The sequence below is a fragment of the Pan paniscus genome, chromosome 10 (genome assembly GCF_029289425.2).
Source record: "Pan paniscus chromosome 10, NHGRI_mPanPan1-v2.0_pri, whole genome shotgun sequence".
In the NCBI taxonomy this organism is placed as follows: Eukaryota; Metazoa; Chordata; class Mammalia; order Primates; family Hominidae; genus Pan; species Pan paniscus.
This window is the reverse complement of record NC_073259.2, coordinates 6,518,528-6,539,198: the sequence shown is the minus strand read 5'-3', so window position 1 is coordinate 6,539,198 and position 20,671 is coordinate 6,518,528. Positions and strand designations below refer to the sequence as shown.

The 20,671-nt window shown below is 40.6% G+C and overlaps 1 protein-coding gene across 22 annotated transcripts in view; it reads right to left on the bottom strand.

The window, feature by feature from the left end:
* ERC1 (ELKS/RAB6-interacting/CAST family member 1) overlaps positions 1-20,671 on the bottom strand; it is a 535,420-nt gene that overhangs the window by 486,208 nt on the left and 28,541 nt on the right. For 21 of the 22 annotated variants that reach the window (XM_055095228.2, XM_055095230.2, XM_055095233.2 and 18 more), the window contains one exon: positions 7,456-8,281. In XM_055095228.2, coding sequence (XP_054951203.1) covers positions 7,456-8,124 — 669 coding nt within the window. In that variant the 5' untranslated portion in view covers positions 8,125-8,281. Of the gene's footprint in view, positions 1-7,455; positions 8,282-20,671 lie in introns of those variants that run through there. The other variant, XM_055095236.2, reaches the window with a different exon arrangement.

Below are 20,671 nucleotides of genomic sequence, written 5' to 3'. Positions count from 1 at the left end.
TATGATGATAATCTGGTTAAATGCTGTTTAGAATAAAAAAAAAAAATCAACCAAAGTCTTTTTTTTTTTTCTGAGACAGAGTCACGCTCTGTCTCCCAGGCTGGAGTGCAGTGGTGCAATCTCAGCTCACTGCAAGCTTCGCCTCTCGGGTTCATGCCATTCTCCTGCCTCAGCCTCCTGAGTAGCTGGGACTACAGGTGCCCACCACCACACCCAGCTATATTTTTGTATTTTTAGTAGAGACGGGGTTTCACCATGTTAGCCAGGATGGTCTCGATCTCCTGACCTCGTGATCCGCCCACCTCAGCCTCCCAAAGTGCTGGGATTATAGGCATGAGCCACCGAGCCCCGCCCCATCCAAAGTCTTAGTAGCTCTGCAGTTCCACCAAGCTCACAGCTAGATTTTCATTCTTTGTCAAACATACACTAAAAACCTTCCTTACCCCCAATTTTAAAAAAGAAAAAGAAAAAGCCTTCCCTGTTACATACTATTCTAACTCTCCAACCAGCAGTATTTGAAAGTTCAGTAACAAAAGAAGGATGAGACATAAAAATTGCTGAGTATTTATATCAGAAACATCTTCTAAAAGAACTCCATAATAAAGAACCACACATATCAAGCAATTCTAAGCAAATGTGTGTTTACACCTGATAGGATCCTAGAACAAGATCTCTATGGTCCAATCAGATCCAATATTTAGAATGGACCTAAATCCCCAGTCTCAAACTGAAATGGGGAAACCATTTAATTACTGTAAATCCTATTAAACCAATCTTCTTTATCAAGTGGAAGATGCCTGACCTCTGAGGGCTATGGAGGGTATAATGAATGCAGAGTTTAATTAGGCCCCACTGCTGGCTGACTATAATCTATTAATTAGCATTCTCTGTCTCTGTATCTCATTGCAGTGTTTCACTTTACTTTAAAATTGCACCCTTCATTTTTTGGACCAAAGTTATACAATTTTAGGATTGTGTAGTAATTACAGTGGGTATACGGAGAATACATCGCTGCCAGCACTGGTGTTTAATTAGGGCAAGGGGTGGAATCTAGATAAGGCGGTGTTCACCATTCTTCAGCACATATGGGTTTTTTGGCATGAAAATCCTGTGGACTGTTTCACTGGAACTGAACTGAAGTATTCAGAAGATTCAAATATTTTGTCTTTGAATGTAGACTGATACTTAGAAAGGATATTACGTATTTTCCACACAGCTTCTGAAGTACAGGCATAAACAATTGCTTCAATTATTCCAAAATGAACAAGTACGCCAATAACTTTTTTCATTAAAATTGACATTTCTGAGTCACTTCATAATAAAAACCATCTTAGTGAGGGGCATAGTTTCAGCATCATCAACAAGGTATAACGGTGACTAGCTAATTCCAGGTATAATGGTGATAAATCCAGTAACTTCAAATCTACTCTAAATTTGATACACACACACACATACGTATAATCTTACACACACATATACTGTCAATCCATTCTTGAAAAGTAGAGCCTTTAAAAAGAAGTGTTTATTCATATGCAATTTTTCCACAATATTTCTTAATTATTTTAAATTTTTATTTATTTTTTTATTTATTTTTAAGAGACAAGGTCTCACTATGTTGCCCAGGCTGGACTCAAACTCCTGGACTCGAGGGATTCTCCTGCCTCAGCCTCCTGAGTAGCTAAGACTACGTGCATATATTACCATACCCAGCTCACAGTATTTCTTATAATAAAAAATTATGTCTCAGCCACTTTTCAATTAAATCAAACTGTGATTTTTTATTAACAATACATTTGAAATTGTATAATACTCAAATATGATACACTATGATAATTATCTAAATACATATAAAGAATCTCATATTTGGGCACTAGTATACACCATTACATACTCCAAATTTACCAATCTCATTTTTACCAAGAAAAAAAAAAAGAACCCAATACAACCCCTAAAAATAGATACAGTTTCCAAGACCTAGGTTATATTGATACTTAACCACAAAACTAAAGAAAGCAAACTCATTTTTTTCTCCTGATATTTACAATTCAATACCAAACTATAAAAACAGAATTTAAGCTGGGCATGGTGACTCATGACTGTAATCCCAACACTTTGGGAGGTTGAGGCGGGCAGATCACCTGAGGTCAGGAGTTCGAGACCAGCCTGTCCAACATGGCAAAATCCCATCTCTACTAAAATACAAAAAATTAGCCGGGCGTGGTGGCACATGCCTGTAATCCCAGCTACTTGGGAGGCTGAGGCAGGGGAATCGCTTGAACTCAGGAGGCGGAGGTTGCAGTGAGCTGAGATCGTGTCACTGCACTCCAGCCTGGCGACAGAGCAAGACTCCGTCTCAAAAAAAAAAAAAATACAAAAATTAGCCGGGCGTGGTGGCACACGCCTGTAATCCTGGCCACTCGGGAGGCTGAGGCAGAAGAATCGCTTGAACCTGGGAGGCAGAGCTTCCAGTAAACCGAGATTGTGCCATTGCGCTCCAGCCTGGGCAACACTGAGACTCCAGCTCAAAAAAAAGAAGGCCGGGTGCGGTGGCTCATGCCTGTGATCCCAACACTTTGGGAGGCCAAGGCAGGTGGATTACCTGAGGTCGAGAGTTCAAGACCAGTCTGGTCAATGTGGTGAAACCCGTCTCTACTAAAAATACAAGAAATTGGCCAGGCGCGGTGGCTCATACCTATAATCCCAGCACTTTGGGAGGCTGAGGTGGGCGGATCATGAGGTCAGGAGATTGAGACCATCCTGGCTAACACAGTGAAACTCCAACTCTACGGAAAATACAAAAAATTAGCTGGGTGTGGTCGTGGGCACCTGTAGTCTCAGCTACTCAGGAGGCTGAGGCAGGAGAATGGCATTAACCCGGGAGGTGGAGCTTGCAGTGAGCCGAGATCACGCCACCACACTCCAGCCTGAGCAACAGAGCGAGACTCTGTCTCAAAAAAAAAAAAAAAATTAGCCAGGCGTGGTGGCACACACCTGTAATCCCAGCTACTCCAGAGGCTGAGACAGGAGAGTCACTTGAACCCCGGAGATGGAGGTTGCAGTGAGCCAAGGTTATGCCACTGCACTCCAGCCTGGGTGACACAGTGAGGCTCTGTCTCAAAACAACAATTAAAAAAAAAAACTGAGAATGTACTATCATTTTATATTTAGGAATTATTCTTTTTGGTGTTGTACTTCAACTGACAAATTTAACTAATTTACTTGGTAGTGCAATGCAAATTAAAAACTAAAGTCAGTATTGTACTGACAACTCAAAAATGTCAACTGAAGAAAATGTACTTCTCTGTTCTGCTGTCATATATTATTTGAACATTTACCTGGTGCATCAATGAATGATTCACAAGGTGAAGAGACATCAAAATCACCTGAAGAGCTCTTTGTAACTAAACATATCTAAAATTTTAAACACCCTTTTCCCCTACACACGCCCCATCCACTGAGGGTTCCTGTCACAGTTAATGATCATTACGAACAAGAGTAGGTCACATCCCTGAGATGTAAAGTGGTAGAATAAAGGATGAGACACACTGAGCAAATGGTCCCTTGTTTCTTTTCCTTTCTTTTATGGTTGAGCTCAAAAGTGCCACAACAGAACCATCACAAATTGACAAACAGGCAACAGACAAGTTTAAGACTTAGATTTACACCCGATGCAGTGGCTCCTGCCTATAATCCCAGCACTTTGGGAGGCTGAGGCGGGCGGATCACGAGGTCAGGAGCTCAAGACCAGCCTGGCCAACATGGTGAAACCCCATCTTTACTAAAATACAAAAATTAGCCAGGTGTGGTGGGGGGCACCTGTAATCCCAGCTACTAAGGAGGCTGAGGCAGGAGAACTGCTTGAACCAGGATCCAGGAGGCAGAGGTTGCAGTGAGCCAAGATCGCATCACTGCACTCCAGCCTGGGCTACAGAGCGAGACTCCGTCTCAAAAAAAAAAAAAAAAAAAAGAATTAGATTAGATTTACTAAATTCTAAAGATCCCAAGAGTGGTTTCTCATTAGAACCACCAGAGAAGCCTGTTCGAAACATAAGTTCCTGGACCCCATCTCCAGAGATTGTACTTAGCTGGTATGAAGGGAGGCCTGGCAATCTATGTTTTAACCAAATATGCCTGTTGATGTTGATGTTTCTGAGCCAGCATTTAAGAACCCTATCCTTAATTTTAGACTCCATCAGTGGGGTCTATTTTAGCTTTTTTTTCTTTCTTTACACATTCTTAAAGTCTTAATGACTCAAACTCAAAGAACTTTCTAAGGAATATTTTTTAAAGAACAATTTCTCTTCTTTAAAGAAGCTAAGTCTCTAAGAAAGAGATTTAAGTATATTAAAACATTCAAATTTTGAGTAGTGACAACTTAAATTTAATAACTGATTAAAAAGTAAAAGCAAAGTAGTTTGAAGTTATAATGTATCTGAGAAAGAATAAAATTATCATAATTTCTAATTACTTAGAAATCTGATTCAAATGAATTCAAGGTTTTTAATTTGTGTTGTACTACCAAGTAAATCTGAAGAATTTTGGCCCTGTGATATTATTAACTAGAATAGATACAATAGAATAGTAGGAGGCATTGAAAATAATGATTTAGATATATATTAGAGGCCTTTAATATACAGTAGAAATGTTGTTAGCTAAAAGAAGGTCACAGCATAATACCAACAGTATTCCATTCAGGTAAATCTGTTATGTGTATATGCATAGAGATATTTCAGTAAAGAGAAATGTCAAAATGTTAACAGTGGAATAGCAAAGTTGTCAGTAGATGGGAGGATCTGGAATATATTTTGCTTTCATATCTATGCTTTTCTGTTTTATATTTATGAACAGAAAAATTGAGCTATTTTTATTGCTGAAAATGTGTCTGGAGCTTTAACAGACAAAATGTAATGTAACTAGAGATCTTCAAGTAGCCAAAACAGTAGATCTGAATATCTGGACTGCATATTAGTAAGAATGGTTAAGACAATCAACAGAAATCTTAAATTAGATTTACAGTCATATGTTGCTTAATGACAGAGATATGTTCTGAGAAAGGCAATTTCATCACTGTGCAAAGATCATCAAGTGGACTTATACAAACCCACCTGGTACGGCCTACCACACACCTAGGATATAGGATATAGCCTACTGCTTCTAGGCTACAAACCTGTACAGCATGTTACTGTATTGAATACTGTAGGCAACTGTAACACAATGGTAAGTACCTGTGTATCTAAACACATCTAAGCATAGAAAAGATACAGTTAAAACACTGTAGTATAATATTTGTTTTTTGTTTTGTTTTTAGAGACAGGGTCTCACTCTCACCCAGGCTGGAGTACAGTGGCCCAATCTCAGCTGACTGTGGCCTCGACCTCCCAGGCTCAGGTGATCCTCCTGCCTCAGTCTCCTAAGTAGTACAGGCACCCACCACAAAACCCTGCTAATTTTTTTTCTATTTTTTGCAAAGACAGGGTTTCACCATTTTGCCCAGGCTGGTCTCAAACTCCTGGCCTCAACCAATCCGCACCCGCTCAGCCTCACAAAGCGTTGGGAGTACAGGTGCGAGCTACCACACCTGGCTAACACTATATTGTAACCTTATGGGACCACAGTGATACATGAGGTCCATCATTGACCTAAACATCTTTGTGTGGCAGATGACTTCTTCATCAGAGACACAGATCATTTCTGATTGCTTCTTTACTTCTTAATATCATTTAAGAACACTGCAGAAATTGATATCAGTTGCTTTCTTTATAATTTTTATTAACCTAATCCAAAAATAAAGTGTAATACCAACAATGAGGTAGCTAATTACATATTCTCCTTTAAGAGTATAAGACAGCTTTTTTAAGGAGGAAAAAAACTCAAGCTTGCAAGTTTAAGAAAACTTCTAAAAGTACAGACAACTTGGGCCATGGGGGAAAACAATGTGAAAAGAGAAAAATTCTAAAAGTCTTTTAAACAAAAAATATGGGCCTGGGCATGGTGGCTCACGCCTACAATCCCAGCACTTCGGGAGGCCAAGGCAGGTGGACCACCTGAGGTCAGGAGTTTGAGACCAGCCTGGCCAACACGGTGAAACCCCGTCTCTACTAAAAATACAAATATTAGCCAGGCATGGTGGCGGGCACCTGTAATCCCAGCTGCTCAGGAGGCTGAGACAGGAGAATCACTTGAACCTGGTAGGTGGAGGTTGCAGCGAACTGAGATGGCGTCACTGTACTTCAACCTGGGAGACAGAGCAAGACGCCGTCTCAGAAAAAAAAAAAAAAAGTATGTTTAACATTTTAACTAGTAGAGCCTGAATATGATTTGTTCACATCTTTGGAGTCATCAGCTTCCTCACTGAATGTGACATGGCTATCATCAAACATCAACTATAACCTGGAGGAGCACAGGAAAATAAGTGAATATTTCCTGTAGCTAATGTGACAGCACTTAGCTCTCAAATTGCAAAGCCTCATAATTATAATGCCCAGTCATCTCATTTATTTTCTACAAGTAAACAATCACACCAAGTTGCCTTTCCTTCACCTTAAATGTAAAGAATTACAGAACGAAAAGCTACAAAAGCATCCTGAAGTTAAACTTCCATGAATGGCAACAAAAAGAACAGGTACTTATTGTTCGTACTTAATAAATACATCATCAACATTAACTTTTTTTTCTTTTTTGAGACAGAGTCTCACTCTGTCACCCCAGACTGGAGTGCAGTGGCGGGATCTCAGCTCACTGCAACCTCCGCCTCCCAGGTTTACGTGATTCTCCTGCCTCAGCCTCCTTAGAAGCTGGGATTACAGGCACACGCCATCACACCTGGCTAATTTTTGTATTTTTAGTAGAGTCGGGGTTTCACCATGTTGCCAGGCTGGTCTCGAACTCCTGACCTCAATGATCCACCCACCTCGGCCTCCCAAGTGCTGGGATTACAGGTGTGAGCCATTGCACCCGGCCAACATTAACTTTTTAAAAGTAATTTCTGTTCTCAGCTGACAACACTGATTTATCCTGTGATAGTCATTTTGTTTTGTTTTTAAGAATGACTTTTTGACATTATGACAAATCTTAATGGTATACCTTACACTTAAGTTACCTACTCTAAAATACATTTGGTAATAGATATTAGAGTGTGTGGCAAAATTATACTCTCAGAAGAATTGAAAAAAAAAAGATAACATATGCTGAAAGGAAAGACACGAAGAGAAAGAGAAACCAGAGAAAAGAACCAAGCAAGAATGGGAGCAAGGAGACATGGGCAACTAGAAGAAAACAGGGCACAGGACCAAATTTGGAAAGGGCTGAGAAATGGAGGACACAAAACAGTAAAATCAATAGGAAAAAGGAAGATACATATACTACGAAGGGAAAAATCTAGGAAAGGGGAAAAAAAGGCTATTTCATTTATATACATGAATTCAGCCAATAAAGGTAAACACACGTAGAACTTACCTGGTTTTCCTCCTGTACAACTCTGTACTGTTCCTTCCAAATGGTGATTTTGGAAGCTTCATCTTTTCTCAGGGCTCGTTCTTTCTTCAGCTCTGGGCTCCAGAAGGTCTTGATGCTATTCATTGAAGAACTCAATTTGCTCTCCTTTACTTCCACATCCTTCCGCAGGAGATCATTTTCTCTTAATACTTCCTTCAGCTGTGTCTGCAGATCCATGATTGTGTTATCTCTCGCCTGACGAAGGGAGTGAGGTACAGTGGATGCCATACTCACAGGAGGGAGGTGATGCTCTCCAAATGCTATGGTGTCACTAGCAACCCCACTGCTAGCTATGTTGGGGCTACTACCCATAGCAGTCATCCGAACACCGTAAGGCAGACGTCCCCCAGAACGGCCAAGTGTCATGGTGCTTTTAGGTGTTTCTGAACCCACATTTTCATGGTCACTTAGATACATAGGGCCAGAGGTGGCATAGGCAGCATTTAAAGATTGTATATTTTCCATTGAAAGGGTTTTCCCACTGCCACCTCCAACACTGCTTCCCGAACTCCCTCCCGTACTGTTGGTTCGACGGTGACCCAAGCGAGGGGAACGTGGAAGCCTGGGTGAACGCCCAGGGCTCTGGCTGCTCGGCTCCACCTTCCCAACAGAGCGGGCACTTCCATACATGGTTGCAAGGTCAGGAAAGGTGTGAAGCAGAAAATCAACAACAACAACAACAAAAACGGGAACCTTGTGAGGTGTCTCTATGGCTATAAGTTGGTTTAAGGTTAATCAGAAGAAGGTCCCCAGCTGTCCAATCTTGAAGAAGTATCTTACACCATATCTGTAATGAAAAGATCACATATTAAATCCTCCAATAATAAACATTTCCCTTCTCAGAGACTTTCCATTACCCCCCACTTAAAGATCTAGCCCTTCTACCATGTATTTACTCATGCATTCAGAACGTGATTACAGCATAAGGTACTCATAGTAAACAATATTTTAGAGATATTTTAGATGTCTCAAAACTGAATGCTGAAAACATACCATGCAACTGGAAAACAAACAAACAAAAAAAGTGCCAAGTGCAATGGCTCATGCCTATAATCCCAGTGCTCTGGGAGGCCAAGGTAGGAAGATCGCTTGAGGCCAGGAGTTCAAGACCAACCTGGGATACATAGCAAGACCCTGTCTACAAAAAAGAAAAAGAAAAAAAAAAACAAGAAGTATAAAGATTGACAAGGAAAAGATTAAACTCAATGTCTGAATATCTGATTTGCTAACTGAAAACCCAAGATAATCAACTGACAAGTTATTAGAATAACAGAACTCAACAAACTGGTCAAACTCAATATCAATATATAAGTATCAATGTATACATCAGTAGTAACAACTAGAAAATGCAGTTTTTAATTTACAAGAAATTTTAAATCCCATTCACAACAGCAACAAAACCATAAAAGTACTTTGATGTAAATCAACAGAAATGTGCAAGCATTTTGGGGGAAAAAAACTATAACATTTTACTGAAAGACATGAAAGAACACCTAAACAAAGTTATCTGTCTTCATGGATGAGAAGATAAACACTGCTAAGATTCAGTTCTTCCCCAAATACTTAGCACAATCCCAGTGAAAAATCTCTACAGGATTTTGCTAACCAGCTATAGATCCCTTCCTTTCACAGGTGTTGAAGGATTTTTCAAGTAACTCAACAAGCTGACTCTAAAATTCAAATGGAGAGTAAAGATACAAGAGTAACCAAACAATTTAACATAGATGAACAAAGAAGGAAGACAGCCCTCAACAGCAAGATAAATTACAAATCCATAATTCTTCATTTGTACTGCAAAAATCCAAAAACCTCTGAAAATAAGATTTTCCTTTTAACTCATCTAGCAGCAAACCTTGACCTGATCTGAGCTTACTTACTGTTTATATGCATCCCACATAGTGTGACTTCATATATTTCATTAAGAAAACAATGTGTGTGATTACTGGATACTACATAATGTCCACTAAGTATTACTGGAAAAAATTCCTGACAACAAAACCACACCTGACCTGCAAGGTTTCTCATAAAGTATTGTAGCCTTGTAAAACTATAATAACGAAAAGTGTATAGTACTAGCCCAAGAACAGGGTCTAAATTATATATGGGATTTTAATATATGTTAAAAGTAACGTTTCAGAACAGTGAGTGATATGGTTTGGCTGTGTCCCCACTCAAATCTCACCTTGAATTGCAATCATCTTCATGTATCAAGGGTGGGGCCAGGTGTACTTAACTGAATCATGGGCGCGGTTTCCCCTCTACTGTTCTGGTGGTAGTGAGTACATCTCATGGGATCTGATAGTTTTATAAATTGGAGTTCCCCTGCACAAGTTCTCTTGCCTGTCGCCATGTAAGGCATAATTTTGCTCCTCATTCGCCTTCTGCCATGATTGTGAGGTCTCCCCAGCCATGTGGAACTAAGAGTCCATTAAACCTCTTTCCTGGCAGGGTGCAGTGGCTTACATCTGTAATTCCAGCAATTTGGGAGACCAAGGCGGGTGGATCACCTGACATCAAGAGTTCGAGACCAGCCTGACCAACACGGCAAAACCCAATCTCACTAAAAGTACAAAAATTAACCAAGCATGGTGGCAGGTGCCTGTAATCCCAGCCACTCAGGAGGCTGAGGCATAAAAAGCTTGAACCCAGGCGGCAGACATTGCAGTGAGCCGAGATCGCGCCACTGCACTCCAGCCTGGGTGACAAGAGCGAGACTCCGTCTCAAAAAAAAAAAAAACAAAAAAAAACTTTCCTTTTTAAATTACCTAGTCTCGGGTATGTCTGTATTAGCAACATGAGAACAGACTAATACAGTGAGGAAATGAAAAATCACTCAATAAATGAAGTTTAAATACTTGTTGCTCTTTGAGAAACATAAAGTATACTCGTCTTCACATAGTACACCAAAATAAATTCCATATACATTAAAGATATAAATTTTTTAAACCATTAAAAGTACTAGAAGAAAATTTTGAAGAATATCCTTGTGAACTTGAGTTAGGAAAAGGCTTCTTAAATAAAAAACCAGAAGCAAAAACCATAAAGAAAAACAACCAACACACTTAATTATGTCAAAATGACAAAGTATTATACCAAAAAATGCTGTAAATAAAATTAAAAGATAAACCAAAAGCTAGGTGAAAAATACAGTGAACATAAGTATAATGATCTGTAAACAGAGTATGTAAAGAATTCCTACACGGGAAATGCCAATTTTGAAACAGCAATAATTAGAGGGAAGGAAACTTGTGTTATAAAGGGGAAAAATGTTTGTGGAGGCTTTAGCTCAACTTAGAAAGCTTTACACTCAAACTACCATAAAGCACCTGAATTTTTTTTTCAAAAAAGAAAACATGTTCATACTCTACAAGTATAATCAAAACAAATTTTAAAACCACAGGCAGTTGTCCCTTGGTATCTGCTGGGGACTGGCTCCAGTAGAACGTATCCAGATATCCAAGACTGCCCCAGACAACAAAAATCCCAGGATGCTCAAGTCCCTGATTCAAAATGACATAGTAATTGCATAAAACCTATGGATATCCTCCAGCATACTTTAAATCATCTCTAAATTACTTATAATACTTAATACAATGTAGATGCTATGTAAATCGTTGTTATACTTATTGTGTTTTTTATTTGTATTATTTTTCCATGTTGTATTATTTTTTCCCAAGTATTTTCTTTTTTTTTTTTTCCACTTTTTTTTTCAAGGTGACTTTAAGATTCTTTCCAAAATATTTTTGGTCCACAGTTGGTTTGATCTGTGGATGCAGAACCCACTAAACTATAGCTAACAACTTTATACACTTCTTTCAAAGACAATACAGATCTAAACTAGATCTCTCTGATTTCCTGGCATCATTTCAAAGTATTGGCTTAGATCAAGTAACAACAGGCTTCAGCATACTAAACAATATTTTCCCAAAATCCATTGTTATGTAAATTGATTCTTATAAGTGTTTCTTCATTGAAAACAGTACCCAAGTAAATCATATTGTCAAAAATAAGATTCTAAAGACAGTATCTATTCTGGTCAAACAGGTTAAAAGTCCTCAAAAATGTGAACACACAGGTGGTCTCATCTCTATATTAGTGAACCAGTAAAGAAAGCCCAGGGTTAACAACAAACGAGACAGGAAATACACAGAGCCTGACCCTTTAAGGAAAGACTCCAATCTCCCTCCATCTCAGAAATTGCTATGGCACAAAGTTCAGAAATTGCAATATTTTGCTAGTAATGTTACGAAATTCCTTTCCAGGACTAACCTAGCTCATGAAGTAAAAATTCCTTTTCATGAGTAATCTGGACTGTAAAGTGGGTGACAGGTAGTAATCTACAAATCACTACTTAAGATGAATTCTATTTCAAGATCGAAGAGGAATACAAAGTTTTTTCTTTTTTTAAGTAATTTGAATATTGCTTAAAATAAGGGAGCCATTAATTATCTGGAATCCTTTGAATAACAAAAGCTAGCATTTAGTGAGTGAGTGTTTCATATGCCAGGCACTGTACTATGAGTTTTATGAGATTTAATATTTATATTAAATATAAATATTCAATATTCATTTATAATTTAATATTTTGTATGAATAAGTAAGATGGGTCCTGTCATTATTTCCATTTTACAGATAAAGAAAGTTGAGGCTTAGAGGGCTTGAGTGACTTATCTAAAGACACACAGCTATTAAATGGTAGGGTCAAGATTTGAATTAAGGCAGCCTAATTCCAGATCCCTGGAGGCTGTTAACTATCATGCTTGATCACCACCACCTGCTGATGTAACAGCTCAAGTGTCCATAGGATAGTAAAGGTTCTCACAATTTTAAGGTAGTGTATCCTACTAATTTACCACTCTAAACTTTAGGTTACATCTTAGATTTTCCCAGGTGTAAAACTTAAACAATCACTTATATCTTTCTATTAAGTAGGAGAAAGTCTTTTTTAAAAGATGGTAGGCAGAACAAAATAAGTAAAACAATAAAATAATTCAGAAATTCAAGAGTTTCAGGAATCACACCATGAGAACTTTAAACTGCCACATTCACGCACACAAACACACACACACACAAAATCCCAACTGTGCTGCTGTGCGGAACTCTATTTTCATGTAGTGGAGTAACTAAATCACACTAAATAGGCTAAGATCCAATAACAAAAATTCACATTGTTTTCAACATTAGCAGGTGCACACTCTAATATTCAAGTCACTTCTGAATCCAAAATCATATTTCCAAGTGGAGTCTGTTATTTTCAGAACTATATTCATTTATATGACAAGGGAAGGAATTCACCAGCTCTTTCTGAAGGAAGTCCTTATATCAGCTTTTTAATCTCATGAGCTTCAGGGAAGACAGTGTTTTAAAAAAAATTCTTTCTAAAAATATGGAAGAAAGCCACAAAATAATAATTCTTGCACTTTAAACAATTTGACCAAAAATATGACCAAATAAGTCACACAGTATGACTCAATTTATGTAAAATTCTAGATTTATTATGACAGAAAGCTACTAAGTACATGACTAGGGGCTGGGTAGAGGGAGGCATGGATCATAAAGGAGCAGGGGGAAACTTTTGGGGGTGATTAAAATGTTCTCTATTGCGCTTGGGATGATGGTTTCACAGGCATATATGTACGTCAAAACTGATCAAACTGTATAAATACGTGCAATCATCGTATATAAATTACACCACAAGAGTTTGGGGAAAACTGCATGTATTTTAAACTCTTTCTCTAAATTAAGCCAAAAGAAACACCTTTAGTGATTTATATACCTAGAGTCCCGATTGCTGCTAGAGAAAATCATGCAGCTGTTCAGTTTGATTTCCTACCTCAGCTGTACCCATGTTTCTCCCCCAGAGCCCCACAAGTCCCTTAGTTAGCTTCCTATGCAATATCTGTTATGGTGGGTTATTTCAAATCTTGGTCTTCTGCCTCTCACTTTCAGCAAATAACTTCAAATTATGGGATGAATTGTGTCCCCTAATCCAAAATTCCTAAATTGAAGTCTTAACCCCCATACCTCAGAACGTGACTATATTTTAGATGGGGTCCTTAAAGAAGTAATTAAGGTTCAAGGAGGGTATTGGGGTGGGCCCTAATCCAATATAACTAGTATCCTTATAAAAACTGATTAGGACACAGGCAAGCACAGAGGAAAGACCATGTAAAGACACCAGAAAATGGCCATGTACAACCCAAAGAGATAGGCCTCCAGAAGAAACCAACCATGCCAACACCTTCGTCTCAGAATTCTAGCTTCCAGAATTATGAGAAAATACATGCTTGTGCCAGGCACGATGGCTCACACCTGTAATCCCAGCACTTTGGGAGGCCACAGTGGGTGGATCACCTGAGGTCAGAAGTTCAAGACCAGCCTGGCCAACATGGTGAAACCCTGTCTCTACTAAAAATACAAAAATTAACCGGGCATGGTGGCGCGTGCCTGTAGTCCTAGCTACTCCGGAGGCTGAGGCAGGAGAATGGCTTGAACCCGGGAGGCAGAGGTAGCAGTGAACAGAGATGGCGCCACTGCACTCCAACCTAGGCGACAGAGTGAGACTCTGTCTCGGAACAAAAAAAAAAAGAAAAGAAATTGTTGTTAAGCCACATCATCAGTAGTCTTGTGGGGGGTCACGGTGGAGGGGCAGGAGATGTTTTGTGTTTTTGTTTGTTGAGACAGGGTCTCCTCTGTCACCCAGGCTGGAGTGCAGTGGTACGATCACAGCTCACCATGGCCTCAACCTCCCAGGCTCAAGCACTTCTCCCACCTCAGCCACCCAAGTAGCTGAGACTACAGGTGAGCATCAGCACACCCAGCTAATTTTTGTATTTTTGGTAGAGGTGGGGTTTCACCATGTTGCCCAGTCTCGTCTCGAACTCCTGGGCCCAACGGATTCGCCTGCCTCAGCCTCCCAAAGTACTGGGATTACAGGCGTGAGCCACCGTGCCCAGCTGATGGTACTTTCTTACAGCAGCCCTATCAAATTTATGTATCTTATCTCTTACATAAGAGAGAAACAAAGAAATCAAACAGGAACTATCTCAACTTTCTCTCTCCACATGTTCATTGACAGCAACAACCATCCTTGACTTCCTGTATTCTGATGGAAGTGGGCTACAGCTAATCCTTCCACAGGGTACTTTAGTCCCCATTCCCTCTGGCTTCTCCAGAGAAACCTTAGTTAATGATCACTTTTCCTCTCTAATGCCTTTTTAACTTCTGTCTGTAATACATCTTGTTTCTTAAGCACTCCCAATTTTTTGACACTCTCCTCTCTTGGTTTCTTTATATCATATGCTCTTTTCTTCTAACCCTCCTCCTTCTTTGTTCGTTCCTCCCTTAAATGTTTCTGATCTTCATCCCTATGTTATTCTCACACTACAGTATCATCCTTAAGAAATCCTTTCTTCCTGCCTCCACCAGCTTAAAATAACATATGTACAACAAAGACTCCAAATTCACTACTTCTCCAGTACTTTTTTACTTCTCCTTTGAGAATCAAAACTATGTATCCCACTTCTGGACATCTTCACTTATACACCTCACATGCACCTCAAATACACCATGCCCCCGAACTGAACTCCACATCAAGGTCTCCCCATTCCAAAACCAAACCTGCTGCTGCAGGGAAAAAAAAAAAAAATCAAAAAAAGAACATGGCAGTGGACAACATCTATTCAAATGAATAACATCAGCTGCTCAAGCCAGAGCCTGAGAGTCCTCCCAAAATCTTCATACTCCATATACACACATATTATCAAAATACAATTCCTGTTGCTTTGATTTCTAGGTACCTCTTAAATTGATCCTCTTCCTCCATTCCCATGATTATTACCTTGGTTTATGCCATCCTGTCCTACCTGAATTAAAACAACTTTCTAACCCGACTGCCTGCCTCTAGCCTCAGAGTCCTGTATTAGTCCAATCTCAAGCTCTATGTAGAATTACCCACAAGACTGGGTAATTTATAAAAGAAAGAGGTTTAATTGACTCACAGTTCTGCAGGGCTGGGGAGGCCTCAAGAAGCTTACAATCACGGCAGAAGGGGAAACAAACACATCCTTCTTCACACGGCGGCAGGAAGAAGTGCCAAGCAAAGGGGGAAGAGCCCCTTACAAAACCATCAGATCTAGGCTGGGCGCGGTGGCTAACGCCTGTAATCCCAACACTTTGGGAGGCCAAGGTCGGTGGATCACTTGAGGTCAGGAGTTTAAGACCAGCCTGGCCAACATGGTGAAACCCTATCTCTACTAAAAATACAAATATTACCCAGACGTGCTCACTTGAACCCAGGAGGCAAAGGTTTCAGTGACCCAAGATTATGCCACTGCACTCAAGCCTGGGTGACAGAGCAAGACTCTGTCTCAAAAGAGAAAAAATAAAATCGATCTCGTGGGCACTCACTGTCAGAACAGCATGGGGTAACCGACCCCACGATTCAGCTACCACCAGGTCCCTCCACAACATGTAGGGATTATGGGAACTACAATTCAAGATGAGATTGCTGGGGACACAGCCAAACCGTAACAGTCCCCAGTCAGTGTTTTTCAAACTTAGAATTATGACCCAATAGTAGGTTGTGAAATCAGCTTGATAAGCTGCAACCAAGCTTGTTTTCTTGTTTGTTTTAAATGAAATAAAATCACTACATACCCTGAGCCAGAATCACCCAACACACTCTTCATGAAATCAGATGTTTGTTTTTCAAATCCACTAAGTTCTGAAGTAATTGTAACGCAACAAGAGATAACAGTGTTGTTTTCTGCAATGTTTCAGGTGCGCATATGCATGCACATGTGCATACTGGATCACAATATAAAATGTACTTCTTGGCCAGGCACAGCAGCCTGTGCCTGTAATCCCAGCACTTTGGGAGACCAAGGAAGTAGGATTGCTTGAGTCCAGGAATTCAAGACCAGCCTGGACAACATAGCAAGATCCTATCTATAGGAGAATAGAGATTGGATCTCTAAAATAAACAGATAAACAGAACAGAAAATAAAATGTATAGCTTATTTTCACAGTGTATCACACTAAAGTAAACATAAGCATTGTTGAGAACTGTGAAGGAACTACGATTTTATTTAACCCTACTTACAGGTTAATACATTAGCCTATGACCATTTCATGGATACTGACAGAATACATGAGTCTCCTGGGTCAAACACAAAGAACTTTTATTACTCACAGCACAGCAAGCATGAACATGTTTGCACTGTCTCCCTGTTATCCCCAAGTCCCATAAGCTGACATGGAGGGGCTCAGATGGATGCTACACAGGCAGTGGGTTTGCATCACAGCTAAGGAACATTGGGCTTAGGGAATCCACCACTTTTTTTTTTTTTTTTTTTTTTTTTTTGAGACGGAGTCTTGTTCTGTCGCCCAGGCTGGAGTGCAGTGGCGCGATCTGGGCTCACTGCAAGCTCCGCCTCCCGGGTTCATGACATTCTCCTGCCTCAGCCTCCCGAGTAGCTGGGACTACAGGTGCCCGCCACCACACTTGGCTAATTTTTTTGTTGTTTTAGCAGAGACGGGGTTTCACCATGTTAGCCAGGATTGTCTCGATCTCCTGACCTCGTGATCCACCCGCCTCGGCCTCCCAAAGTACTGGGATTACAGGCATGAGCCACCGCACCCGGCCGGAATCCACCACTTTTATAGTAAGTAGTAAGTAGGCCTGCTCTTTGTCCCAATGGAAGACATTACCTCCTCCCGCAAAGTGGCCCGCTGCAAACACAGTCCTGAAAAATGGCCTGGCCTAGGAACAGTCAAGGCCTTGCTTGCATTCCTGGCACACTCAACAGGGTGTATATGAAATAAGAGTCTCGGCTGGATGCAGTGGCCCATGCCTGTAACCCCAGCACTTTGGGAGGCTGAGACAGGCGGATCACTTGAGGTCAGGAGTTTGAGACCAGTCTGGCCAACATGGTGAAACCCCGTCTCTACTAAAAATACAAAAATTAGCCAGGCATGGTGGCATGTGCCTGTAATCCCAGCTACTCAGGAGGCTGAGGCAGAAGAATCGCTTGAACCCGGGAGGTGGACGCTGCAGTGAGCCCAGACTGCGCCACTGCACTCCTGCCTGGGTGAAACAGCAGGACTCCATCTCAAAAAAAAAAAGAAATAAGAAGCTCATGGAAGATTCATTCTCCTGACAATTATTTGTGGTAGTTTTAAAGTATGTTCATAAATTATTTAATGCTCCTCCCTTCAAGAGGGAGAGTAAATTTCCTCTCCTTGAGTGTGGACTGGACTTACTGATTTGCTTCCAATGATGTACTTTCATGACTAACTGTTAAAAGACACTGGAGCTTCTGTCTTTGTCACTCTCTCAAATCACTCTCTCTCAGGAATCTAGCTGCCATGTTGTGAGGATACTCAAACTTCAAACTACCCTATGAAGAGAGTCACATATTCAGAAACTGAGGTCTCCTGCCAACAGCCACGTGAGATAGCTTCAAAGATCCTCCAATCCCAGTCAAGAATTGAAATGAGTGTAAACTCATCAGTCAACATCTTGACTGCAACCTCACTAGATACCCTGAGTCAGAATCACCCAATACATACTCTTCATAAAATCTGAGATGTTTGTTTCTTTTTGTTTTGTTTTGTTGAGAAGGAGTCTCACTCTGTTGCCCAAGCTGGAGTGCAGTAGCACAATCTTGGCTCACTGCAACCTCCATCTCCCAGGTTCAAGCGATTCTCCTGCCTCAGCCTCCCAAGTAGCTGGGATTACAGGCATGTGCCACCAGGCCCTGCTAATTTCTGTATTTTTAGTAGAGATGGGGTTTCGCCATATTGGCCAGGCTGGTCTCAAACTCCTGATATCAGGCGATCCATCTGCCTTGGTCTCTCAAAGTGCTGGGGTTACAAGCATGAGCCACTATGTCCAGCCAGATGTTTGTTCTTTAAATCCAGTAAGTTTTGAAGTAATTTGTAAAGCAGCAAGAGATAATACAGTCTTGTTTTCTGCGATGTTTAAGGTGTGCATATTGGATCACAATATGAAATGTCCTTCTTGGCCTGACACAGTGGCCCATGCCTGTAATCCTAACACTTTGGGAGACCAAGGCAGGAGAATTGCTTGAGTCTAGGAGTTCAAGACCAGCCTGGACAACACAGCAAGATCCTATCTCTGCAAAAAAAATTAAAAAAAAAAAAATAGCCCAGCACAGTGGCTCATGCCTGCAGTCCCAGCTACTCAGGAAGCTGAGGCAGGAAGACTGCTTGAACCCAAGAGTTCATGGCTACAGTGAGCCATGGTAGTGCCACTGCACTACAGCGAGCCACGATAGTTCCACTGCACTACAGCGTGGATGACATGGCAAGACCCTGTCTCAAAAAAGCAAAAATAAATGTGATTCTTTTTATAGGTTCTAAACAATTCTCAACACCAGTGCCATAATGATCTTCTAATATGATTCTCCAGATGGGTAAGGGATTCCAGGGGTGCTCAAGACCCTTGCAGGAGGTCCATGAGGGCAAAACTATTTCCATAAAAGGATGATGTCATTGGCCTTTTTCACCGTGATTCTCTCACAAGTGCATAACAGTGTTTTCCAGAGCTACATGACATGTCATAATATCCCACTGACAGCTAATGGAATGTGTGCTCGTGTATTCTCACATTTTAAAAATGTCTTGGCTGGGCACGGTGGCTCATACCTATAACCCCAGCACTTCAGGAACCCGAGGCAGGACGATCACTTGAGCTCAGGAGTTCAAGACTGGCCTGGGCAACATGGCGAAATCCCGTTTCTACTAAAAATACAAAAAATTAGCTGGGCCAGGTGGTATACACCTGTAATCCCAACTACTTGGGAGGCTGAGGTGGGAAGGTAACTTCAGCCCAAGAGGCGGAGGTTGCAGTGAGCAGAGATCATGCCACTGCACTCCAGCCTGGAAGACAGCCAGACGTTGTCTCAAAAAATATTTTTTTTAATCTGAATTCCTTGGTAGTGCATATGAGATTTTTCATCATTTGGCCCTGCCTATCTCTCTGAAACTACTACTTATCCACTGTCCTTCTCCACGTGACAACCATAATCAGGTCTATGCAATTCCCTGAAATACCAAGCTGTCTCTGGTTTCCATGACCTTCTTCTGCCCCATCAACTGGCTAACTACTGCTCATTTTTCCAAACTAAGTTCAACAGTCACAATCCTACACAAACCTTCATGCCCCTCAGTCTAATTTAGGTGCTCCTCTGAGGTAACCAGGGGCTTTTAAAATAATGTAATTATTGTTTTAGTTAATCACCTCCTTAAAAGTAAAGGAATGTCTTACTCCATCTCCAAAACCTAGAACAGTGTCTAATACAAATCAAGCAGGCAGTAAGTGTTTGCCAACACCACAATTAACCTAAATCCACGTAAAAACCATTAGATAGTTCATATACATTTAAAAAGTAGTACTCATCTTGAATGTAGTTTATGGAACCTACAACTAAATGTAATCTAAAGCAAATATAATGAAAGCAATTTTTAACATTCTCCTCAAGTTAAGAAAGTTTTCTCTATCTTTAAACAGTATCCAAATTTTATGAATTAGGCTGGGTGTGGTGGCTCACGCCTGTAACCCCAGCACTTTGGGAGGCCGAGGCGGGCGGATCACTTGAGGTCAGGAGTTCGAGACCAGCCTGGCCAACATGGCAAAACCCCGTCTCTACTAAAAATACAAAAATTAGCCAGGCATGGTGGCACACGCCTGTACTCCCATCAACTCCACAGGCTGAGGGAGGAGAATCACTTGGAGAATCGCTTGAAGCCGGGAGGTGGAAGTTGCAGTGAGCTGAGACCATGCCACTGGACTCCAGCCTGGGCAACAGAGTGAGACTCTGAATAAAAATAAATAAATAAAACAAATTCCATGAACTGACAACCTCCTTCTGTACATGTCTTGCGATTTATTTTTGTCATCTATCCCCTGAAAATAATTAACTAAATGGGCAAGATTTCAATTTTTTAAAAAACTGTTCTTCCTGCATTAATAAGAATACAAACTTCTGTAGCTAAATCTTAATTCCAAGAAGATGGCATAAGCTCAAAAACAGACTAATGCCTCTCATCTAAGAAAGAAATTAAAAATTCACATACACACAGAGCAATCACACGCAGAAAATATCATGTCTGCGGGAACAAATGGGTTCTCAATACTAAAAAAATCTCTATT